Source organism: Pleurodeles waltl, chromosome 5 (genome assembly GCF_031143425.1).
Source record: "Pleurodeles waltl isolate 20211129_DDA chromosome 5, aPleWal1.hap1.20221129, whole genome shotgun sequence".
NCBI lineage: Eukaryota > Metazoa > Chordata > Amphibia > Caudata > Salamandridae > Pleurodeles > Pleurodeles waltl.
In genome coordinates, this window is record NC_090444.1 from 1,589,699,353 (window position 1) to 1,589,717,847 (window position 18,495).

General features: G+C 43.9%; 1 protein-coding gene across 1 annotated transcript in view; it reads left to right on the forward strand.

Moving 5' to 3' along the window:
* The first annotated feature begins 2,138 nt into the window (after positions 1-2,138).
* IAH1 (isoamyl acetate hydrolyzing esterase 1 (putative)) overlaps positions 2,139-18,495 on the forward strand; it is a 197,837-nt gene continuing 181,480 nt past the window's right edge. Inside the window, exon 1 of the mRNA XM_069235904.1 lies at positions 2,139-2,295. Coding sequence (XP_069092005.1) covers positions 2,227-2,295 — 69 coding nt within the window. The 5' untranslated portion in view covers positions 2,139-2,226. The remainder of the gene's footprint in view (positions 2,296-18,495) is intronic.

Here is an 18,495-nt window from a genome sequence, read left to right on the forward strand (position 1 = left end):
TGCAGTGAGCATGCTTTAGTGAGGGGTGACCATGCTTAGTTGTGTCATGCAGGGCTTGGTGTTGGGATGGGTGGTTTGTGTTATTAGTACATTAGGGAGGAGTTGGAGTGATAGGGAAGGGGGTGAGGGTGGGGGGGTGTGATAGCATGCAGGTAGGGTGGGGGATATGATAGTTAAGATTTGACTTACCGGTGTCCATTCCTCCACCGACTCCTCCGAGGCCCTCTGGATGCATGATGGTCAAGACCTGCTCCTCCCATGTTGTTAGTTGTGGGGGAGGAGGTGGGGGTCCGCCGCCAGTCCGCTGAACCGCGATGTTGTGCCTGGAGACCATTGAACGCACCTTCCCCCGTAGGTCGTTCCACCTCTTCCTGATGTCCTCCCGATTTCTTGGATGCTGTCCCACTGCGTTGACCCTGTCCACGATTTCTCGCCATAGCTCCATCTTCCTGGCTATGGAGGTGTGCTGCACCTATGATCCAAATAGCTGTGGCTCTACCCGTACGATTTCCTCCACCATAACCCTGAGCTAATCCTCGGGAAACCTGGGGTTTCTTTGGCGTGACATGGGGTGGTGTAGGTGATGTGTGGGGTGGTGTATGTGTTGATGAGTGTGGTGATGTGTAGTGGTGTGTGGTGTTTTGTGCGTGGATGTTGTATGGGTGATGGTGTTGTGTGCCTCTGTGTGGTGGGGTTGTCTATTGCTGTGCTCTCTGTCTGTCGCCTTCGTCTATAGTTTATGGTCGTAGGGGTTTGTGGGTGATGTGGGTGTGTGTTTTATATTGTATTGAGTGTGTGGGAGTGGTGTGTGTATGTGTATCAGGTGTGTGTATTTTGAATTGTCCAATGTGGTGGTGTTTTGGAGGTGTGTGTATTTTGAGCGCGGCGGTGTGTACCGCCAATGGAATACCGCGGTTGAAAGACCGCCGCGTGGATTCGTGAGTCGTGATAGCATGGGCGTGTTTCTGTTAGTGGAGGATTCGTTTTTGCCAGTTTATCACTGACCTTTGGTGTGGCGGACTTGTGTGGGTGTCTGAATTTTGGCGGATTCCGAGATGTGGGTCAAAATAGCTGTGGCGGAATTCCGCGGCGGCGGCGGTGTATTGGCGTTCTTCTGCACGACGGTAAGCGGCTTTTACCGCCAATGTTGTAATGACCCCCTAAGTCAACTGTTCAAACATTTCAAAATATATTTCAGTAGTTGTGAAAGCCCTTTTTTTATATTTCTGTGTGATGAAAAAATATTTTAATAGGATGAAAACAAATCAGAATACTTTACACGTTGATGTGCAAAGGATATGTTTTCTTAAACCCAATCTTCACAGATTGCTAATACACTATATAGTTTTATCAGTAAAGCTGCAAGTTAGTGGAGAGGTTTTTCGACATTTCTTAGAAAGTTACTGTGTGTAAATGACAATATGTTACCACATCATGGTTTAGTAATATATTTATTAAAATTGAGTGTTTAAACAAACAGAGGAACACTCCTGCCCTGATGGCAATGTTGTATATAGAATTAGGCACTACTCAGTAGTCCTTGTTCAACAAATAAGTGCTGTTTCAGGTACAAATATTAATGTCAAGCGGCAGAAGCCTGTGAAAACTACTGCTTATATCAGTGGCCAAATCTTGATTGGTGTGCATGTTTCCTAGTTTCTTAATGTTCAAATAAGTCCATTTACATATGAATGTGTGTTCAATATTGTTCATGTATGATTCAGATCAAACATAAACCTGTTTTGTCTTGTACTACTGTTAGACATCTATTTACTTACTTAATATAATAATTCATGATTTACGCTATGTCTGTGAAATTGCCCCTTTGTCCTGAATGTTGACCTTTTGTCCTGAATTTTCACACCCACTGTTCAGAATTTGCCTCCGTAGCATGTGATCACAGTAGTTACCCAAATCATAAATCCTATGGAATCATTTGCTCCAAAAGTCATGCTTTCTAGTTTGGGAAATTTAGAAGACCCGACTGTCTGTTCCTTGCAGTATCTCTTTGAACTTGCGATCGTTGTAAAAACGGAGGTCAAACTAATTTGCGAGTGTGGTCAGATTATGGAAAGTATTTAATGGCGTAGAGACTAAGTGACGTCGGAATTTTCGATGACATGTACTTTCCTGCTACAATTCAAAGCGAGGCACAAACTACGAACAGTGCAGGAGAGGGGTGTGTATTTCATGCGCCAGCGCACTTTGAAGCTGGACGGGTAGAGGATGAGCAGCATCTGCAGAAATATGATTACTTTTCCACGCGTGGTCCTATTCGGGGATTCTATTACTCAGGTAAAACGTTCCCCTCCTGTTAGCGATGCCAGCTACCCGCCCAGAGGAGACCTTCTTTTTAACGAGACTAATCCATCGAGGTTGAAGAGTTGACACAGTTTGCAGAGTAGCCAACCAACAGTGATTTACTAAGCAGTAGAGCTAAAAAGAAGGCCCTCGCAGTTTGGTGGCCATCTTGGAACGGAGCAGGTATTACGAGACTAATATGGCAATTATACATTCTGATTAAAATATCAATACATTACGTCTTGTAATTGTTCATAGTAGTATACACCAGGATCGGTGCCTGTTAGAGGGGGTGCAGAGTCCTATTTTGACTTTACTTGAGGAAAGAAAAACGTCGGTTGAATTTTACTCTGGTCGAGGCTCTGAAATTCTAAGGGGCACTTTGGTGAGAGGCGGGACTTGTGGGTTTGCCACTACAGTGCAGTCTTCGCCGTGAAAAGAAAGTTAAGCCTGTTGGAAGTAGTGGAGGGACGCGTGAGTTACGTTCTTCAGGCGCCGGCCGGAGAAGCAGAAACCAGTGTTGTCTTTTTTAAGAGGAAGTCGGTGCACCTTTTAGTTAATGGCTTTGGTTGCACCTAAACTGTCCATTGTCACCTGAGCTCAGCTGGCTGCTCTGCTCGCTTTGTCTATTCTCCTTAGTCGGCCCCTCTCATTCACGCCTCCCACCCCCCGCTAGGATTGCCACTTGGGCGATTTTATACCGGCATGATCGTTTTAATGTTACTGTCGACATAAACATTTGGACAATCACTTAAAGCTGGTGTTTTCCCCCTTTATCCATCCATACATACTTTAAACAGTAAATGTGAGAAGAAAACACTTTAAAATGTGCTCTTCAGCTACACCAGTGACCTATGACATAATTAAAGTACACAAAGCAAGAAAGGCTATATTAAAAATGAATACAGACTATTTCGTATAAAGTTTTACTGAAAAATAATGTCTGGGCCATTACAGGATCTTAAAACGCTACAGATGGCTTGTATTTTCTTTCTGGAAACGTTGGCAGTTCTAGCCCCAGCTCTGAAACAGCAGCAGTCCGTTACGGGTCAATACACAATAATCAGCCTTGCCATGTTCCATGCATGATGTGCTCTTCCAGTCCAGCTGGTTTTTTCTTTGCATTCTTGGACTTGTAGTCTAGTATATTCCATTATAAAACAGGACTACAAGTCCCAGAATTCAAAGAAGACAATCTGGACTGGTGTACCACATCATGCATGGACCTGGGAAACGTGACAGCTAACAGTAATGATATGAGTAGTTACATAAAGGCTTGATGACACGTCATGCACTATAATGTAGCTACTTGTTCCATTATTAACACCACCTCCCCAGTGCTTTTATGTTGCAGGGTCATCAGTTTAATTCTGTGCATGAAAGCACTTCCAATTATGGTCCTGTTTGAAGTGTGTTGGAAATGCCCCTTTCTGTAGGGTTACCCTCAAATATTTTGCCTTTCTCCTATTTTTCTGACCCTCTTTTTGTTGGCTTTAGGACTCTGGGCACTTTACCACTGCTAATCAGTGATAAAGTGCATGTGCTCTTGCCCCTACAACTTGGTGTAATTGGCTTACACCTGTTTGGCTTATTTAATTTACCTGTAAGTCCCTTGTAAAATGATATGACATATACCCAGGGCCCGTAAATTAAGTGCTACTTGTGGGCCTGCAGTGCAGATTGCGCCACCCACAGGAGTAGCCTTTCAAACTTGTCTCAGACCTGCCACTGAGGGCCTGCGTGTGCACTTTTCTGCCACATTGACTTGGCAAGTCAAACTACTTGCCAAGGCCTAAACTCCCTTTTTGCTACACCCAAGTCACCCTTAAGGTAGGCCCTAGATAGCCCTATGGACAGGGTGCTGTGTATGTAAAAGGTAGGACATGTGTCTTTATGTGCTACATGTCCTAGTAGTGACAAAAAGCCTATTTAGTTTCTCACTACTGTGAGTGCTGCTCCTCTCATAGGATTGCATTGGAAATGCCCTGACATATGTCCAAGTGGTATCTTCTGATCTATGAGGAATAGCATGGACATGTTTAAAATGGTGGTGAGAAATCCTGCTTATTGGTGTAGGTGGACTTTGTTATTACCATTGTAGAAATGCCACTTTTAAAAAGTAGGCATTTCTCTGAGCTTATAACCCTAGTGCTTTTGCAGCCTGACTCCAATCCACATCTGGGGCAGAATGACAGCTCCACTTGGTGCATACTTTCCAGACATCCACCACACAGGAAGGGCTTGGTGTGATAGAAGAGGCATCTGCATACTGATGGTCTTCCGGGGCTGGGTAGAGGGAGGATCATTCTCACTTTACATGTGAATAGGCTGTGTCCTGCCCTCACACATTGGACTGATTACCCCTACTGATGTCTGGAGACAGGGCTGGGTTGAAAGGGTGTTGTGCTTGACTTGAAAGGACTCCTTTGAAGTTACCCCCTGAATAAAGGCATTTCTTAATATAAGTAGAAGGGCTCCTGCCCCTTAAGGCTAGAGCACTTTTGGAACTGGGTCCAAACCTCTGCCAAAGGGACTGCTGAACTGCACAAAGGACTAATCTGGACTGCTCTTCTTTTGTTGCCCTGCTGGTAGGTGTCTACTAGGTGGCCCAAAAGACTCATCTGGATTGTTTTTCTGCTTGTTGCCCTGCTAGCAGCCTGTTCCCTGACCTTGTCCCAGTTGAGACAGATGCTGATGGACTGGACACTGGATGCTGCTGGAGGGACTTGCCAGGAACTACCTTAGGACTGCTCTGCTGTTGTGCTGCCCTGTGACCTGCTAGGTCACTAGAGGGACTGCCACCGCTTTCTTTTGGACTGAGCTGGTCTGCTTGCCTGGGCCCTACAGCCTTGTACCCCCACAGCTGTCTCTAGGGTCTGGGTGGTGTGCCCCCCTGTACTTCTTTTGCTTTGGTGCTGTTTTCGTCTGCTAGGCAGAGCGTGTCGAGAGCGCTCTATGGGCAACAGTGTGTGAAGAAGCACCTTATTCTTTGATTACAGCTTGTGATGAATGCTATATCTATGTTTTTGGTGCCCTGGGTGCAAGGAAGTGCCCAGTGCCATCGTGTTTGTGCCCCCGATATATAAGATGTTGTTGGGAGCCCTTGGATGCAGTGCGGATAAGCATGTGCCCTGTATTACCCCAGGGGCACAAGCTGGCAATTCCTTTTGCGGAATCACCGCCACAGCCCGAGCTAGGAGGCTTGCCCCACCAGGCCACATTGTGGTTGGAAGAGACGGGTAGTCTCCAAGGAGGCAGGAGAGGACATGGGAAGCCGTGGATGCCTCTGTTTCTCTCCAGATGGGAGGAAAGCCTCAACAGAGTCCCCGCCTAGCTGTGGGTTGTTTGCTTGTGGCCGCCCCTGTGAGAGGAGTGGGGTCGCCTCCCGTCAAGGTGAGCTGCCTACCTTACCTTCTCCCCCCTGCAGCAGTGGTATCGGAGGTCGCGGGGGTCTTGTTTGTTGAGGCTAAACCTCTCTTTTTGGCGGCAATTATACGGCTGGCAGGACAGGGTAGAAACCCTCAACGGAGGTCCCGTGCCTGCCCAGCCTCCCGGAGAACTACTGCGAAGCCCCTAAAAAGAAGCGCAGAGGCGCTGTAACCTCCGTGTGTGAGGTGTCTTAGATGGAGGGCTTCTAGATTACAGAAACAGAGATTACATAGCAGAAAAGGCTCAGCTGTGCTGTAGTCCTCTTGTAAGAGAACCAGGGGATGAGTCCCCTCTGTTTTTGTTCTCTACCCCCAGGATATGTTTTCGTTTACCCTCAGAACTTTCCCTGCAGTTCAGGACCAGACGTTCTGAGATATATCGTTCTTGCCTTGTTAGGTGATGCACATATTCCTAGGGTGTAGATGATCTGTGCTAGGGAGGGTGGGTAGCGTTTTGTATGATTTATGCCATATGGGAATGTTTAATTCTATGTGCATTTATTATGGTGATAATGATGACCCGACACCTGTTTGTTTGGCCTGTTACTAGTAAAATATGTGATGATCTGACAACTGCTTGTTTTGCTGAGTATGAGTACCCTATGTGAGAATCTGACAAGTGCCTGTGTAGCAGAGTACCACTGATACATGCCGTTTATGGTTTAATTATGTTTTGTGCAATACAGTATATTTTTATATAACTTGCTGTGGAGGTTTCTTTGTGGTGTATTTATTGTGTCACTGGATTGTGTGTGCTCTGCAAGCACTTTACACATTGCCTCTGGGATAAGCCTGACTGCTTGTGCCAAGATACCAAGGGGGTGAGCAGGGGTTATCTTAGGTGTGTAGCCTACCCTCGACACACAGGAACCCAGTTTCTAACAAAGTGTGTCCAAAATCCTCCACTGAGCTTAGTGACTGGTGCTCATACTGTAGACCTTTCAGTAGCTGTTTGCTTTGCCATTTCTTGGGTGTTATGTTATGGTACAGTATATAGGTGTTACCAAACGCTTCTTTAATCTGTCCTGTTATTCTTCTTTCTTTCGCATGAATTACTAAATGAAAAGAAAACTAGTGCTTAGTTCTGGGTAATATTCCTTGAAGTGATTTCTTCCAAACATATATATATTTTAGGATTGAAGTTAGAAGAGAGATTTGAGCAGTGACATAACTGCAGTCTCCAGCTGGCTACCTTTTGGGACTTACAAGCATAAAGTCACATAGCACGCAACATAAGTGCTTAAAAAATGCATGTGGACCTGAACCGTGATCCTGAGTACAATGGGGGCAGGTCAGAAATAGGGCTAAAAAGAGCAAAATATTTTGTAACTATTTTGTTGGCCTTTCACTTAAATAAAATGCACACGGTGTAAATGAAAAAGTAAATGCACATTAAACGAATCTGCAGGAAATGAATGGTTATGGTAGGAAAGCTCAGTTGGTTAAAGGAATCACTTAAAAGTCTAGTGGCTAACTGGATGGTGACTGATTTGATTGTGGTATTTTTTTTTACTTTTTTCAAAAGTTGTGCAGAACAAAGTAATTTATTTAGCCTTTTTAATTAAGTTTTCCTGGCTGCTTGGGGTAGTGATATTAGTCTTAAGACTGAAAGCAATAACAATGAAGAAAATGCTCTGCCATGTATTTTTTTAAATATGCAATATGGGTTTTTGTTTATTGCCCTTATTTGTACAAAGGGGCTATGTTCACTCTTTTTATTTTTTATAACAAATATTTATTGCTTTTAACATGTGTAGGTCTCGTACCTATTATATGAACTTACAACTCTTTAGTAGGCAATATACAGCAAATTGCACATGTCTGGCCAGCATCATAGGTCTAGGAGTACAAATCCATATCCTGCTTTCAACTTTGAGCGAAGTCAAAACCATGCAATAAGAGTACAATACGGTTGTCCCGAAGCCAATTATTGGGGTTAATTATACAATACTAAACACCCCCACCCCTTAACTTGATATCTTCTTCCCAGTGTGATTGTATTGCAGCTTTGAGTGCCAGTCCCTGTCATCTTGTAGTGTACCAGACAGTCATTGAATAGGACTTATATTTATTATCAGTCACTATTGACCTGGGACGAGTGTTACCTGAACTCTTGAGAATCATACTATTCTGTTCTCGCTGTTGTGATGGCAATTTCATCTAGGCCCTATCAAGAGGGCGTAAAATCATGAGTCTGTCGATGGATTTGGCGTTTTACAGTTTCAGTCTCTGTATCAGTAACTGCTTTAAAGGACTCCAAGAGAGTATCCCATTCCATCGCTTTTTGTTTTTTCTGCAGTCTTCTATATTCCTTTCTACATGGAGCTGTGCTTTGAGGTATGCCCCACTCCTCTACTTCTTCCATCCACCTTTGTCCCCTTAGTACTTGCGAACAGCTGTAAGATGCAGGAGACTGCTGTTCGCCATACATCTCTTTCCGTCACTTCTGCAAGTATTGTCCCAACTTGAGGCCACGATCAGGTTATTCTGGGGCAATTCCAAAGCATGGATAATAGCAGTGCTTCCTCGGGTTTCCACCTATGGCATGCCAGCGAAGCCGCTGGATATAGCATGTGTAATCTGTGTGGCATAAGGTATGCCCTGTGGTGTATAAATTTAAATCTGGAGTTTCGGGGAACCGTCTTAGAATATGCCAGCGTAGAGGCCCATTCTTTATTCTGAATTTCTCTGCCTATGTCACCCTCCCAGTTGGTCTTTAGGGGTATTGGGGGTAATACATCTTTCTGGAGACCTCTATAAAGCTATTTTTTCAGGTGCTTCCCCCGTCCCAGGGTGTAGACAGTGCAAATACATTTGTGTGCCGGGGGTTCAACACCATCAGGTGCCCAATATGGTTTAATATAGTTAGATATGTTAGCATGCAATAAAAACAGGGAGTTGGGTATGTTGTGCTCAGGGGAAAAGTCAGTGTAACTTAGCTATATTCAATCTTTGAATAGCGACCCAATCGTTACCACCCCTCCTTGTTCCCATAATTGTATTCTACATTGTGTTAAGATCCCAAGGTTTGTAGGGAGTCTGAGTAGTGGTATGTTCGGCGCATAAGGTGCTGTTGCAGATGTATATTGCAGAGTCAGCCTCCAGTACTAGAAGGCAATATACAGAAGGAGCGGTAATTTATTGGGATGGCGGGATCCTGGGGAAATCAAGTGGTGGAGTTGCCCTTATTCAACTGTGATTTTCTGTAGGTTTTGTCCAGCTAGTATGAAAGCCATGCCAGTTACCCTGCTATGCAGTAGGCTTTAAAGTCTGAGGCTCCCATTCCCCCTCGGTCCGATGGCATGTGTAATTTCACTAAGATTACCCACCATCTACCATTACCCCAGATTAGGTCAGTCAGGAGGGAGTGCAGTGTCTTGAAATAATTGGGTGGGATCCATACCGGCAGGTTTACAAAGTAGTACAATATGCATGGCAGCATCACCATCTTAGCGGGAGCGTGATCCAGAAGTGGATTTGTGACCTGTGGGGGTTCCTGTCCAGGAGAGGCAGGGGGGTTTCTGTATATTTGTATTCCTAAATATCAGAAAGTGTCAGATGCTACTGGTATAGATTTGGCACTAAATAATATGGTGTCCCCAACATTTACCCTTTTAAACGAGAATGCAGTAGGTTTGTTATGGTTTATTTTGAGTCCAGATATGGGCGCAAATCTGTGAATACCTGGGCTGCCTCCGTCAGCTTTTGCTCAAGGTCTTTTGTATATAGAATAATGTAATCTGCATATAATGAAATTGAATGGATCGTTGATCCGATTGTGCTTCCCCAATCTATAGCACACTGCCCGAGGCATTGTGCAGTGGGTTCTAGCGCTATTATGAATAATAAGGGAGAAAGTTGGCACCCCTGTCTAGTGCCTCGATATATAGGGTATGAGTCTGATATACATTGTCCAGTGCATGTTCTCACCATGGGGAGGTGTAGAGTAAGCGCACCCGACGCACATAGGCTGGGGGAACTCCAAATCGCTCAAGAACCACAAGTGTAGTGTATGAAAGGCCTGGCGGAGGTCCAGGGAGAGACAACCAGCCCTGAGGTACATATCGCCAGCGTGGTCCATTATATGGTACAGCCGGCGTGTATTAAGGGATGTGTTTCAGTGTGGTACAAATCCACAATGATCTGTGTGTATCAGTTTGTGTAGTAGTGGGAGGAGTCCGTGCTAGAATCATAGCCAGTATTTTGTATTTGGTATTTAATAGTGACAGTGGTCTATATGAGGACATATCAGCTGGGGGTTTTCCAGGTTCAATAAAAAGGTCACCAAAGCTTGCCGTGTTGTAGGGGGTAGCTGGCCATTTTCAAGGGAGGTTTTATATAGTTTTTCCAATTGGGGAATTAGTCTTGTAATAGAGGTGGAGTAAAATTTCGTCCGGGCTACCATTCGTTCCTGGCGATTTGTTGCGAGACAGATCTTTTATAGCCTCTCGTATTTCACTCATTGTAATATGTGCTGAGAGGGTGTGTTTCACACTTGCCTCTAGGGAGGGTAGGGTACGTTTATGGAAGAATAACTGAAACCTTGCTTGACTCAGCAGTGTGGGAGCTGAATAGAGGTCTGCATATAAGTCACAGAATGCAGTATTAATATCGATCTGGGTGTCGGCACTGGTCTAGTGAGGGGTGAGTATGCGGCAAATGGGAGTGGGTGTAGGCATCTCTTTCATCATCTGTGCCAGTAATGTTCCCATTCTGTCCGCTTTACTGTGTGTTGGTTGCCTGTACAACCCATAATCTAGAGCACACAGATGCTCCAAGAGCTCCGCATAGTCTTTCCTGGCTGTTTGTAGATTTGAGGTTTGTGAGGCGTTGAGTGTTGCTACTTGTTCGACCGGGCCAAGACTGGCCTCCACTTGGGCAAAGTCACGGGCTATTCTCTGTCTTGTGCCCTCAGTAGCACCCATAATTGTGCCTCGAACCACCACTTTAACTGCCTCGCACTCCACTAGTGGAGAGAAAGCTGTGTTTACATTTTCTGTAAAATAAGTATCAATTGCCAAAGCCAAAGTGTCTTTTAGTGCAGTGTCTCCTAAGATCTGTGGTTGTAGGTGCCATGGTGTGGCATTCTCCCCATAACATTGTCACTTCGAGCGGGTTGTGCGCTGATAGTGTTTTCCCCAAGTAAGTTGTGTGGGTTATATTGGTTTGTAGTATTGTAGTGCATAATATTGAATTTAGTCGGACTTGTAAATTGTGTGGTGGGAGCAGAAAGAATATTCACACAACCCTACATTTCTGGCACACCATATGTCCATCAGTGTCCACCCCTGCAACATCTCAGCGCTTTGGCTTGTCTGTGAGAGTTAGTGCAGGGTAGTGGGGGATGTGACCGGTCAGGAGATATATCCAGTACTCCATTGTAATCTCCACCCAGCATCCAGGTTGACTGAGCCTAGACCACCAGAACAGTAAAGAGATGTGCAAGAAAGGTATCCTGTTCAGTATTGGGAGCGTCAAGGCTTCCCGGTATCATCAGCGCACCATCTAATTTTCCCCAGAGCACCGTTTGCATCCATTTTCAGTGTCTTTCAATTCAAAAGGAACTCCGGAGCGTATCCATAAGGCCGCTCCATGGACAAATGTGGATTAGGAGGTGTTTCATAGATGCCCTCTCCATTTTCTACACAGCTAATTAGCTTTGTGTGTAGTCAGGTGCGTTTCTTGCACATATACAATGTGTGTTTTACAGCAGTTTAGCTGGGCCAGTATTCTGTCGTTTATGGATAGAGCCCATGTCACACATGTATTGTTACGTACAGCCGTCATCATCCCTTAAGTATCCCTTAGTGTGTGATAATGTGGGGTGGCATGTGTACACCAGCAATAGGTATCATGCAGGCCATGTTTTAGATGTCCAATACCTAATATCAAAAACACCCCCTCCACCCAACAATTCCCAACAAAAGGCAAAGCATTAGAATACACCTGGCCAAACATGAAAAGGAAAACTGTTACATTACAAAGTAGTACGTGCAGTCGCTATTGGGACAGTAGACCTGCCGAGATAAAACTGTTAATGAATAACAATTAACTTCTCACAGTAACCAGTACATTTGCCCCCGCGTCTCCCACCCCCTACCCGCTGGGCCTGCCATTCACTTGTGACAGAGTGCACCCCAGGAAGAGTGGAGCCAGGGAGACTAATGGAGGGGCCATCCTATCATGATTTATAGCATTACATCGAAACAAAGTTAGACAGTAAGGGGTACTCATTTGTATGTGTTACAAGCCACAAATGGATACAGTCCAAGGTATCGCTGAGCTCCTTCTGTGGTGGTAGGAAAAGCAGGTGGCCCTCGTCAGTCAGGGTGCCGACCGATCCGACACTCGTTCAGTACCCCACGCAAACTTTTAGTTCACAGTATCACCAGTATTATAGATTGTTGGCTGTCGGAGGAGTAATAGATGAAAACAAAGTGACGCTCCCCTTAATCTGAGCTAGCAGTACCATCTGCAGAAGAAACAACACTGGGAGGAAACAAGTGAGTCCTCTGTAGGGAATATGCAACTTTGATTGCTGCCCTTTGGCTCTCTAGAGCTTGCTTTTCATTGTGTAATGGGTATACCGTTATTCATTTGGTAAAGTGTAAAGTGTGAAAAATAGATTAAAGTCCTAAGGCCCGAGAAGTGTTGACTGGTTTCTATACTGGCTGGGTGGTCCTGCCCTGATACCAGGCTGGGGCCCTGAGGTGAGGCGGTCCCCCTGAGCCTAGATGGAGGGTGGTAGGCTCGAAGACTGGGCAGTTGCTGGCTGATGGGGAGGCTCAGTCACCTCCATGTGTCTCTGGACAGCACAGAGACAGGCAGGAGACTTCTATGTACCAATGACTGTGATCACAACTTACAACCCCCTGTCTCTCTCCCAGTGGATGTAGACACTGTGACCCCCAGTGATCACCCATCGCTGGGAAGGGTGGTCCGTGCAGAGCTTGTGGGTAAGGAGAAGGCGACAGTTCACCAGACCCACGACCAATAAGAAGGAAGGTGGTGTTGATGCAACTCCACCTTCAGGTCCCCCCACGGCATTCATCCTTCAGGCTATCCATGAGTCTCGATCTTCCCTGGAGGGCAAGATTGGGGAACTCAGTCTCAACCTCTCCCTCCGTTGCCAGGATCTCCGTAACATAGTTGAGATGGTCTCAGAGGAGGAGGAAAGCCTGTCTGTGGTTGAGGACACTAATACAACTTTTCAAACTTTGCTGGCAGCCCTCCAGCACAGAGTAGGCCTTCTGAAGACCAGGGCTGAGGATCCAGAGGGCAGGTCACAGAGAAATAATGTCTGCATAGCAGGGGACCTGGAGAGAGCCGAGAGGCCCGAGCCTACCGCCTTCACTGCGGACTGGCTCTGCTTGTGTGGTTCCCAGCACAATTTATCTGCTTGATTTGTGGTTGAGTGGGCACATAGTTCCCCTGCTGCCCCTGCCCCGCCTCCCTCCCCAAGAACGATCATAGCAAAGCTCCTGAACTTTGTTAACAGAGTTGCTAAACTTCAGGAGGTCCGGACTATCAGAGAGGTGCACTGCAGGGGGCTACAGTCATGCTTTTCCCTGATTGCACTGTAAAAGTGCAGCAGCAGCAATGCACTTTCCAAGCCGTTAAAGAATAGCTCAAGGCAATGAAAATCAAATGCATGCTGCAGTTTCAGGCGCCTCAAGTCATCCATAACAACTGAACCTTATTCTTTCATATGCCAGTAAGTGCATGAACCTGGGTGGAGGACCGTGCGGTCCTCGAACCTGGGGGACAGATGTCGCCCACTGCTACCCCAGGGACTGGGCCACCACATCATGGTGACAGTTGCCATGATGCACCAGGAGAAACATACAGCAGCACCGATTAGAGGAGGTAATGCTGTACCACCCTAAACACTAGCAGTCGACATCCATGGAAGGTTCCCCCAGACATGAAGAGGAGTGGGAGCTGTAGGGCCATCCTGGGACTTGCTAGAGACCCCCTGTGACGGCTTCAGTGGTGGGCTCAGAATGCTGTTTAGTAGTATCTGACCAGGGGCCCAGTCTACCCATAGACATTGTTCTGATGCTTTAGAGCATAGATCTTCAAACTGTAGGGCACACCGCCCTGGGGGCCGTAGACTGGTTTGTAGTGGGGTGGAAATGCCTCTTCAAGTACATGTAAATAAAGAAGTGCGGGCTTATTTATTTGCTTACACGGAGCCCCTGGTGTGGACTGAAAAACAATTCGAACTGTGATCAGATTGCCATGGTGGTGGGGATCAGCAAGTGTGGTGGCAGGATCAAAGAGGTAACTGTGTATCAAATGATGCACTAACAGCTAAATTGAAAAATAAATGCAGGTTAAACTAACCCGTAATAAATGTACTCCTTTAATCTATGAGACATAAGTTAACAACTACCATCACTGCGGGGGAGGGAGAGTTGGGGGTGGGGTGTGTGTGTGTGTGTGTGTGTGTGTGTGCACTGAGGATTAGTGGCCTTTGTATTTATAGTCAGAGCCACTGGAAATATGCAATTGTATGTCCACTGCATTTTTTGCATATTTATAAAAGTTGCTGCATTTGCCACAAAATCCATCATCCGCTGCATAATTTGCACATTTTAGCAAACAAAGTGTTTCTAGCTTAATGGTTCAAAAGTTACTAAACGTCCAGCAGCACGTATTGCTGCGCAGTGGAAGGCCCTTTGCAAAGTTTGACTGGTCACCTTTCTGTTGCTTATTGCTATATGTATGTGTTAAACTGGTGTTTATGAGGGGCAGTATATGCCAGGATAATGTTAACAAGTGTATATGTATGTATGTGTGTGTGTGTATATATATATATATATACATATATATATATATATATATATATATATATATAATGAAAATCCTGCAACAGCTGACTACAACCACCAAGGGGGCCGGTGCCAGGCTCCGGATGCAGGCTTCGTAATTATACCCAGTTTTTTCCTTCAGTTTATAATCTTGAAAGAGAACGCCGGCACTCTGTACTGCTGCACAATAATTGATTTATTCCACACCGAAAACGCGATCACATCAATCCAAAGGTTCTGGGCTAACGCGTTTCAACCAAAACGGTCTTTGTCAAAGCCCACCTTATTACAACTAAACATATACAAGCTGCACCGCTCCTCCCCCCTCATTATATCCTGTTTCCCATTAGACATAGAAAAAATCCTATAATTTAATTTAACAATCCTCAACACCAAAAATTCTAAATAAACCACTATAATTTTTAAAGTATTTTCTCCATCATTAATTCATTATTTCAATCTCATAACTATAATTAATTTCCAAATAACATCACTTTTACATCATTTCTACTAAATACAAATATCCTTCTTCCTACCATCCTCTTGATATCCCTAATATTCCATTCTTATTCCGACTTCTTTTACCTCCTAATAACATCAACAAAACTTTTCAATTTTTTTCTTTCTTTTTTTCTTTTTCCTCTTTTTTTCACTATTATATATTTTCAAGACTTTTTACTCACTATGATATCTACTTTCCCATTATCATAAAAAATTATATATACTGCGTATTAATGATAACAAAAAAACATTTAAATTAATTTCCTAAACGAGGGTATTGGTGCCAGCTTACATAAACAGCGCCTGGTTCTCCTATATTACCCATTAACCCACATGTACATACAGTTCTTCATCCTGGTTCAGCCCCCACGGGGCTCTACTATTGAGTCTGATGATATATTCCGATTCCATTTTCCTCAACATCCGTTCCCTGTCGCCTCCTCGCGGGGATAGCACCGCCCTGTCAATCCCAAAAAATAACATACCATCAACTTTCCCCTCATGAAATTGTCTACAATGTCGAGCTATGGGATAATTGGAATCATTATTTTTAATTGCCCGCCAATGTTCCAATATCCGTTTCTTCACAGGAAAAATTGTGCTGCCTACTTAACAGAGGTTACATGGACATTTAATAACATACACCGTATAATCCGAATTACAATTTATAAATCTATTAATTTCCTTCTCCTCCCCTGTGGGCAGCATATACGTCTTACAATTTTTACTATGCTTGCATGCCTTACACCTCATACATTTGTAAAAACCTTTATCTTTCAAAAATCCCATACTTTCACTCTTACTTTTATTCTCATAGCTGTGTACTAATATATCCCGTAGAGATCGACTCTTCCTATACGTTATCCTCGGACAGGGACCCACTAACGGACCTATCACCCTGTCCGTTCTGATCAAATGCCAATACTGCTTTAAGATATTTACCATTGCTTTGGAACCGGCATTGTAGGTTGTAATACATCTTATCACCTTCTCAACACTTTCTCGTTTTTTTGGAAATAGGATACTCTCCCGATTAATATTTACTACCTTGCTGCAAGCATCCCTAATAACGCTACCAGGATAACTCCTGGATCTGAACCTTGCAATCATGTTACTCTGTTCTTTCTCAAATCTAGTCTTTGTGCTACAATTCCTTCTTGCTCTCAAGAGTTCCCCATAGGGTATACTCCATTTGAGTTTAGCGGGGTGGGCACTCCTGGCATGCAAAATACTATTTCCTGCAGTACTTTTTCTATATAACCTTGTCTGGACCTTGTCCCCCTCTATTTCAACTAGAACATCCAAAAACTCCATCATTTGCCTATCCATTGTATATGTGAATTTCAAATTAAAGGCATTCCTCTGTAAGCCCTCCATAAATTCCAGTAGGACATCCTCCGGGCCATCCCATATCATGAAAATATCATCAATAAATCTTGTCCAAAAAATCACATGCTTTATCCATCTATCATTTTCTTCTGTCATTACATATCGGGTCTCCCACCAACCCATAAAAAGACATGCAAAACTTGGAGCGAAACAGCTCCCCATCGCAGTCCCTGTAATCTGCCTGAACCACTTATCTTCATATAGAAAAAAGTTATTTTCCAAACAAAATTTCAACATTTCTAATAACATTTTTATGTGTTCATACATCTTTAGGGGCTTATCTCTAAAAAAGTGATCACATGCCTTAATCCCTAGATCATGATTAATGCTGGTATAAAGGGATACCACATCTATGGTAACCATAATATGACTCTGCTTCCAGGGGATGTCCTTTATCTTAGTAATAAAATCCATACTATCCCTGCAATACGAGGTCAAACTAAAAACATACGGACATAAAAAATGATGTAGATAAATAGACGTATTTTCCAAAAGACTGCCTCTTGCTGACACTATCGGTCTTCCTGGCGGATTATCCCTATCTTTATGAATTTTAGGCAACATATAAAAACAGGGTGCTATTGGTTTTTTTACCACTAAGAATTCATATTCATCTCTGCTCAATAAGCCTCGATCATGCCAATCTAGAAGCATAGAATAATACATCTTAATTGAGGCCTTGTATACCAACCCCGTTGATGCCTCATAACATCTTGACAATTCCAACTGCTTCCTCGCCTCCTGCTTGTATTTGTTCACATCCCACAATACAACATTTCCCCCTTTGTCAGCAGGCTTGATGACAAAAGATGTTGCCTTCCTCAAAGTTTCAAGCGCTCGTTTTTGCCCCATTGTCAAATTATTCGCCCAGCATTTTGCACTATTCTTCCATAGTTGTAATAAATCAAATCCTACTGCCTCATGGAAGGCATCAATATTATCATGTGGAGTAATCGGATTACATTTTGACTTAGGTTTAAAACCACTTCCACTTGAACTGTCACAATCCAATCCTAATTCATCCAACAAATCTTTCTCAGTCTCCCACATTCTTTCTCCTACTTCCAACTCCCTCAAAGCAGCTAAATGTTGTATTGTGGGATGTGAACAAATACAAGCAGGAGGCGAGGAAGCAGTTGGAATTGTCAAGATGTTATGAGGCATCAATGGGGTTGGTATACAAGGCCTCAATTAAGATGTATTATTCTATGCTTCTAGATTGGCATGATCGAGGCTTATTGAGCAGAGATGAATATGAATTCTTAGTGGTAAAAAAACCAATAGCACCCTGTTTTTATATGTTGCCTAAAATTCATAAAGATAGGGATAATCCGCCAGGAAGACCGATAGTGTCAGCAAGAGGCAGTCTTTTGGAAAATAGATCATTTTTTATGTCCGTATGTTTTTAGTTTGACCTCGTATTGCAGGGATAGTATGGATTTTATTACTAAGATAAAGGACATCCCCTGGAAGCAGAGTCATATTATGGTTACCATAGATGTGGTATCCCTTTATACCAGCATTAATCATGATCTAGGGATTAAGGCATGTGATCACTTTTTTAGAGATAAGCCCCTAAAGATGTATGAACACACAAAAATGTTATTAGAAATGTTGAAATTTTGTTTGGAAAATAACTTTTTTCTATATGAAGATAAGTGGTTCAGGCAGATTACAGGGACTGCGATGGGGAGCTGTTTCGCTCCAAGTTTTGCATGTCTTTTTATGGGTTGGTGGGAGACCCGATATGTAATGACAGAAGAAAATGATAGATGGATAAAGCATGTGATTTTTTGGACAAGATTTATTGATGATATTTTCATGATATGGGATGGCCCGGAGGATGTCCTACTGGAATTTATGGAGGGCTTACAGAGGAATGCCTTTAATTTGAAATTCACATATACAATGGATAGGCAAATGATGGAGTTTTTGGATGTTCTAGTTGAAATAGAGGGGGACAAGGTCCAGACAAGGTTATATAGAAAAAGTACTGCAGGAAATAGTATTTTGCATGCCAGGAGTGCCCACCCCGCTAAACTCAAATGGAGTATACCCTATGG